The sequence below is a fragment of the Teleopsis dalmanni genome, chromosome 1 (genome assembly GCF_002237135.1).
Source record: "Teleopsis dalmanni isolate 2A chromosome 1, ASM223713v2, whole genome shotgun sequence".
NCBI classification, from domain to species: domain Eukaryota; kingdom Metazoa; phylum Arthropoda; class Insecta; order Diptera; family Diopsidae; genus Teleopsis; species Teleopsis dalmanni.
In genome coordinates this window covers 4150678-4158423 of record NC_051846.1, presented here as the reverse complement: position 1 = coordinate 4158423, position 7746 = coordinate 4150678, and the positions used below count along the sequence as shown (strand labels likewise).

Below are 7746 nucleotides of genomic sequence, written 5' to 3'. Positions count from 1 at the left end.
GTTTAGCAAAGCGCATACTTGGACTGCATACTTGCAATACATGTAGCATCGTCGATATCATGCTTTAGTTTCCATGGGCAGAAGTTGGTTTATGCATATAAAAGAGCTTTTATGTGTCAAAAAGCTCAGTAAAAGTTCAAGGCGAACTTTTGTTAAACAATATTTATTGTAAAATTATATTGTATAATGATTTGATATACACCAATATATGTTTTATTCACAAAAAGCAAAGATTTTAAAATATTTTTACCTCTAGTTTGTGTGAATTTTTCTTTATGTATATTTTATTTATTGTCACATTTCAATCGTTTCTTTCTTTAAAAATATATTATGCCACGCTGCATTCGGTATTTTTAGTGTAATTTCGCTTAATTAATTCTTAACTAAGTTAGAAAGCTCTTAATACGGTTATATTATGTTTCCAGAATTTTCACCTCAAATCAGTTAATTCATTTATAATGAGCTCATTAATATAAAAGCTCTTTGTATTTAAATAATTCTCATAATCAGCCTTAATGAGCAAAACTGCTTTAATAAGACAAGTGGAAACATGGTATTAATCAACTTCATCAGCGACTTTTTAAAAATTTGCTGAAGTTCAATCATTTTAATCGTAAACGTAATATTATAGTAATATAGTATAAATAAAATGACACTTGTATCAAAATAAATACCACCTAATACAAATATGAACAATTACAATCACTAACAGGTTAATGCATTTAAGATATTTAAGCATATATATACATATCCCATCTCATGTGCAGCATTTATCTTCATAAGTAATTTAATTTTCTTTTTATATATACATCTACATTTAAAATCATTTGACTTTATTTAATTTTTCACTTCTAATTGATTTTTACACGAACGTAAAATCTTCATTATACTGAATTCGCACAACAGTTTTGTTTGTAATTTTAGCTTTCATGTTTGTAATTTTAAATGTCAATTGTTGTTGCTTTCAATGCAAAATGAAAATTTTTGACAACTAAAACTACAAACAAAACTCTGATATGAATCCAGTATTAGCGTTAATTAAAATTAATTAAGGTATGAAACTAGCTTTATTACAATTATAATTATAACGCAATGTTGTATTTGAACAAAAGGTGTTTTAAGATAAGTAAATAATTTATATAATATCCAACTGGTAGGGAGCATAATAATTTTACAACTTATATTTCAGTAATGCATTAAATGTTCTTTTAGTATCATATTTTAATTGTAAAATAAAAATGAGAGTATTTATTTCGTCGCTCGCAATAATACAAATAGTCAATAAAGATAAAGGCAGACGAAATTAAATTAAATATAGATATCGGGTTGGACATTGTTAGATCTAATCTATATATAAAAAGACTAAATCAAGAATTTACAGCACATCTTTATATCAATGTGTTATATTCAATTCCTAAGGTAGACGAAATTAAATTAAATATAGATATCGGGTTGGGCATTGTTAGATCTAATCTATATATAAAAAGACTAAATCAAGAATTTACAGCACATCTTTATATCAATGTGTTCTATTCAATTCCTATGCTATTTACAATAGATATACAATGTTGTACGATAAATATTTTGATACTTAATATACTTGACCATAAATATTATGGTTTTAATAATAATTAATCCTTATTTATAAAGTAGAATATATTAATTACACTTGTTTTTATTTTTTATTTTATATTTTTTTTTTTTATTAATGTTATTTGAATATCTGGAAATCTGTATATTCAATCTATTAAATCTACAATTTTGCTTATTAATTTAGAACTTTTAAAAGACGGATATTGGTAATATTTATTTGTAGTCAAAATGTATTCAGAATTGGACATTCCTGATATAATTAATACTAGTACTTTAGTTTTTTGTTTACTAGTTCTACCATAGACATTGAATGCTTAACATATATGCGCTGAGAGTCATTCATGAAATGTATTCAGAATTGGACATTCCTGATATAATTAATACTAGTATTTTAGTTTTTTGTTTACTAGTTCTACCATAGACATTGAATGCTTAACATATATGCGCTTTGAGTCATTCATAAACCATATTACACCTCCCTCTTCTCATGAGTTGTTCCATACAGAAGCTTAGTTCTTTTCTACTATATCGAAATATCACTTTTTAGATACTGCAGCGTTAATGGCTTTTGCAATATGTTTCACATTCTTATCATTTACGCCGCACATATTGACTCGTCCCGTTTTAAGTAAATAGACATGGAAATCTTTGATAAGAGTACCCACTTGTTGCTCTGTAAATATAAAAAATCGTATAAACAAATATTCCTATAATGTTAAAATATAATTAATATAAACAAACCATTTAATCCAGTGTATGAGAACATTCCAATTTGTTTCACAATGTGATCCCAGTTACCAGGAGTGTTCAGTGCCTTTAAATTTTCAACTAAAGCTTCACGCATTTGCCGAATCCTGCATGACATGGTTGCTATTGATTCCATCCTTAAAAAAAAGTTAACATAAGTTCAATATTAAAATGAGGACATAAAAGTTGTATTAAAAAAAGTAAACAGAACTTTTTAAAATAAATATTTATAGTGATCCCTTCTATAGGGCATTACACATCTCGGAATATGGTCAATTACTAACGGTTTTCAACTATTTGATACCGATCCAATTTTATATTGCATATGCTATTATTACTTATTTCTAATAGTTATCTTACCATTCTCCTTTAAGTTTTGGATCACTAAGTACTGTTCCAACGATTCTGCTACCAAACGCTGGTGGGTTGGAATATGCGCCGCGTACCACCAAAGTGAATTGTGATTGAACAGCGGCAGTTGTTTTGGGACTTTGCTGTACCACTGTTAAATTACCAATACGCTCACCTTAAAAAATAAATATTTAAATGACTAATTCATAATTTTGTCTTTTTTAATCACAATAAAGACCAAAGTTTTTGGCAAAAGATTGAGAGCATACAAGCTCAAAACCTCTATCAACGAAATATCTCACAGCCCATGCATCATTATCTGGATCTCCACTAGCAAAACCCTGATATGCTGAATCAAAGAATGGGAATAAGTTTTTGCCCTCAATTACATCAGCAATTTGCTTCCATTGTTCTTGTGATGGATCCATGCCAGTTGGATTATGAGCGCAAGCATGTAAAATAATAACAGCACCTTCTGGTGCCTGGCATAAATCTTCTAATAATCCGTCGATATCAATAATACGTTTCTTATAATCCCAGTAACGATATTCATGTGCATTCTTAAAACCAGCATCCAAAAAAACTTTTGAATGATTTTCCCAAGTTGGATCAGAACAGTAAAAATCAGTACGACCCATTATTTTAGTTAGAAAATCGGCTCCAAGACGTAAAGCTCCTGTGCCAGACAATGTTTGCACCCCAAATACCTATAAGGGTTAAATAAGTTAAAAAAGTTCATTATTATTATTATTATTAAACTCAATATGTTAAAACAACATATACGATCAATTACCCGTTTTTCTTGTACTGCTTTAGAGTTGTCACCCAATAGCAGAGCAGTCGCAGCTTTTCTAAACATTTCGTTCCCTATAGTTTTATTATTAACAATTATAGATAATTGTATACAATTTTTTTTATATTATAATCAAACATACCTAAAACTGATAAGTACTCGTGATTAATCTTTTCATCGCTTGCAATCTTTTTTTCGGTCGCTCGAACCACTGGTAATACCCAAGGTTTTCCCTCATTTGTACGATATGCTATAGAAAAAGAAATATTTATTAGTTAAGAAAATAGTAAAAGAAAATAGGATTTAATGAACAATACCATAAAATATATCTTATAATTAGATCTATTTTTGTTTCAACCTAATTCATAGGTATCCATATTCTAAACTCATATTCTTGTCGATAGTTTTGTACCTTATAAAGACAAAACTATCGATTGCCAAAAAAATTTATTAATATATGATTACGATACAATAGTTCAGGCAGATACATACTTGCTGGATTGGTTAAAGAAAAATAAAATAAATCCAATAAAATCTGTTCACGTTACTTTACATTGAAGAGAAAATGAAGGAAATTCACTATTAAATTCCCATCCAAAAATGTTTAGCTATCAGGGGTCCCATCCTTGGGGGAGGGTCTAATCATTTTTACCGATGGTTTAAAAACTAGGAGTGGCGTAGAAAGACTGAATACATCCTCTTATTATGGGCTCCCAGATCATTTTAGTGATTTTCAGGTAGAAGTGATTGCTATAAGGCAAGCTATAGCTTGTCTAGAAGTAGATAGAAATATACTCGTATACATACTATCGGATAGTCAAGCTGCTTTAAAGTCCATAAGCTCAGTGTAGTCGTTGACTTCATGCATTCTTCCTGTGTCGAACTTATGCAGGCATCTGTATGGAATTTGACCATCTTCCAATAAAAGAAAATCAAACTCTCATTGAGATGCCCCGTAAAGATATTAGTATTGTAGTAGGTTTATTATTATGTTGAGGCTAGTTGAGTCAGTGCAGTTGTACAGTTTTACTCTCTATTAACAGCGAGGTTTTTTCATAACCCTTCTCTACTCTAAACTGGATTATTGTTTATCATTTTATCAGACTAAACAATAATTGACCTCAGATCTGCATACCTCTCCGAGGAGCCTCTAACCGTTCTGAGATTCGACAACGCGGTGTTGGTAAGTCTGTTAGTTTTCGTAAATAATTTCAGGGCTCTACCCTTTATGTATTTTTTGATCGGATTCATCTTATACCATGGTACCTTGAAAAGTTTTCTCAAAGCCTGCCTTTGTGCAATTTCTAGCTGGCGAATAGTAGTGTCTGAGGCTTTACTAAATGCTACTTACAGTTCATTTTATTTTAGGTAACCATGCTAGGAGATTAAAACTCCCTTTGAACCATACCCTTCGCAGTTGTGGTGAGGACGATGAAAGTACCTCTCAACTGCTGTGTTTCTATTCGGCACATGCGCTTTGCCACCTTAACCTTTTCGAACTGCAAGACCTCCTTTTGAATGGCATTATAGCTTTGCCAAAGATTTTAAGTAATTCTGACCCTTGGGTTTTTAACTATAAGGTAACACATTTGGCCTATAGGTCTGAGTAGATCCCTTGGGATTGCCGGTACAACTTAACCTAGCCATGCTAATGTCACATCAAATTATTTACTTAACAGTTTGTAAGTAACATTGAAACTAGAAGACTTATAAGATAAAAGGTACTGGATAATAGATGTCTTACGATAATACGAGATAATACGAGTACTTCCAGAAATAGATTGCAATAAATTTAAAAATCAGTATGTTACACTAAGTTTGTTAAATACACTTTATGGTTTATGTACTTCATTTGCTTCATAAATAAGATTAAAATTATAAGTAATATTGGGGTATAGATATTAGTCTATATTGATGTAAATATTTTTGTGAAATAATAACTAAACTCCTTTGCTGAAATATCAATTTTGAAGCAATCAGTTCAACGTTTTAGAATTTTTTTTACATATTTCTTATAAAAAGACTATAACCGCAACTGTTGGAGAGAACATCTCGAAAATATTTCTGGTGATTAAGGAATTTGAAGTCCAGTATGTCACCTATCAATTATCTTGGAAAGTATAAATGATAGTTACAATTACTTCTGGCAAAGCATGCAGTATGTAAATTAGGATGAGTAGGTTTATATATAAATATCACAATTTATTTATAGGGGGATAAGTATGAAAATCAAAACGTCAAAGATACTCTACAGATACAGAAATAGATACTACCTTTATTTTAAAAGAAATGCACTGCGTGGGCGCTACCCATGCACTTTAAAACTTCGAATAATTTAGTCATAATTAGCAAGTTCTATTTTTAAGTTCTATTTTAATAAGTTCTATTTAGTATTAAATTTATGAATAATTTTTGAATTTGTATATGTCAACTTTTCGACCAAAGATTGAAATAATTTTGTCACAAATTGTTAAACAAATTTTATCAACTAATTAGTATTCTCAACTAAACAAATTGCAAAAATATGCAAATTTCCAATATACTGCCTTATAGAGATTCAAACCGACTAAAGATTTTTTTAAACAACAGCTGTTGTATTCATTAGTCAAAGAAAGAAGTGAAGGTATGAGTCATTAATTTTCTTTCCGCGTATATTTACTCTATTCCAAGCCTTCCTTAATTGTCCGTCTAATATCACTAGATCATGACCTAAAATTGCCGTGGCTATTCGTCATACGACTTTGTGCATAATACAATCCTTAGACAGGTATAAAAACATTTATATATATTTTATAATTAATAAATGAAATGAATTTAAAAATTATGTTTCGAAATCTGAAATATGAAGGTGTTGAGTTCGCTGTTTTTTTAGTCTTCAATTTTAAAGACTTAGACTTTAAAGACTTATTAAAGTGAAACGAACTTTGTTTGTATATTATATAAAAAATCTATTCATTAGTACTTACCTCCTACTCCCAAGTTAGCTTTGTTCGGGTCTTTATCTTCAGCAAATGCTTTGTTTAAGGCGAAAACTTCAATTGGAGGTCCTGGTTTGACAACATCAAAAACTGATGATTTGTATCGGTTAAGTGTAACTTGAGGAAGTTGTCTTTGTGTATTGCGGTGGCCAACAAAACTATGAGATGAAAGAAAGTTTTAAACACGTCATTACCATGTTAATATTGTAAAATAAATTTAATTAATAATTATAGAGAAGAAAAACTCAAACTAAAATAAATATTGTATAAACCGGCGAATTGAATGACGTTTCTTAGCTAACGTCTTCTCTATTGGCGGCAAACTTGATTTATTATATAAAATTATAATAAAAAAAAAACACATTTTTGGTAAATATATATTCTAACATTAATATATCACAAAATCAATTAAAAAACTTGTCAATGAAGAAACATTTTATTGAAACATTTAATGATTTTTGCTATTTATTTGGATCACCAAAATTTTTGCAAACAAATGCTTCTACTTTTTTAATAGAAAATTCACAATTGTTTTTAAATTTGATAAGTTCAATTATATAGAAAATGCAATCATATTTAGTTTTGTGCAAAATTGTTTTTATATAACTAAATGAAATTCCATAGTATTTATGTAAAAAATATATCTAATTTATTTGGCACTAATAATCTATGATTACATTGATTATTAATAAATTGCAAACAATCAAGAGATGCACATATAATATATAAACTAGCAGTACGTTTACACTATTGCAATAATTTTTTGCAATTTAATATGTGCAGTTTAATATAAAAATCATACAAAAATGTGTTAATGAGAATAGATAATTATAACTATAAACATATTATTATACAATTTAATTCAACTTACTCTTTTTGTTTGTGTATAATTGGCTGCACTCTTGCTAGCCTAAAAACAGTTCCGCAATAATGCATTTTGGTAGGATATATCCAAACTGATAAATTTATAAACTGAAAATTTAGAAAATAAATATGATTCCAAAAAAGTTGAAAGGTTGAATTTTGACCTTGCAAACTAAAAGTTTGCTCTGAATTTTATCTGTTGTATAGAAAATTTAGAAATTTTATTTAATATGAATTTTATTTCAGAACATATTTTAAAAGTTTGAATATAAATTATTTCACGCAATCTACGATCAAATAAAATATTAAGATATATCTAAGTAGCTAATGATTTGTCAGTGATTTTAGTTGATTTGATTATTGTTCATTGTCGAAATGAACAATACGTTTTTAATTTCATTGTAAATACATATAATTGTA

The 7746-nt window shown here is 28.8% G+C and overlaps 1 protein-coding gene across 1 annotated transcript; it reads right to left on the bottom strand.

The window, feature by feature from the left end:
* Positions 1-1788: 1788 nt before the first annotated feature.
* Positions 1789-7551, bottom strand: LOC119671938 (aspartate aminotransferase, cytoplasmic-like). The gene is made up of 8 exons (XM_038082827.1): positions 7334-7551; positions 6451-6620; positions 3627-3734; positions 3485-3558; positions 2921-3398; positions 2701-2866; positions 2335-2477; positions 1789-2266 (listed from the first exon to the last, which is right to left on the bottom strand). Exons 1-8 carry the CDS (start codon positions 7396-7398, stop codon positions 2130-2132), a joined length of 1341 nt encoding a protein of 446 aa, XP_037938755.1. The 5' UTR covers positions 7399-7551; the 3' UTR covers positions 1789-2129.
* Positions 7552-7746: the final 195 nt, after the last annotated feature.

Bases quoted from the DNA above. Each gene is read 5' to 3' on its own strand.
- LOC119671938 (XM_038082827.1), bottom strand. From the start codon at position 7,398: ATGCATTATTGCGGAACTGTTTTTAGGCTAGCAAGAGTGCAGCCAATT. The intron at 3,399-3,484 runs GTAATTGATCGT...TAACCCTTATAG, and splicing joins AAGCAGTACAAGAAAAACGG to GTATTTGGGGTGCAAACATT. The intron at 2,478-2,700 runs GTAAGATAACTA...CTTTTTTTTAAG, and splicing joins CCAAAACTTAAAGGAGAATG to GATGGAATCAATAGCAACCA.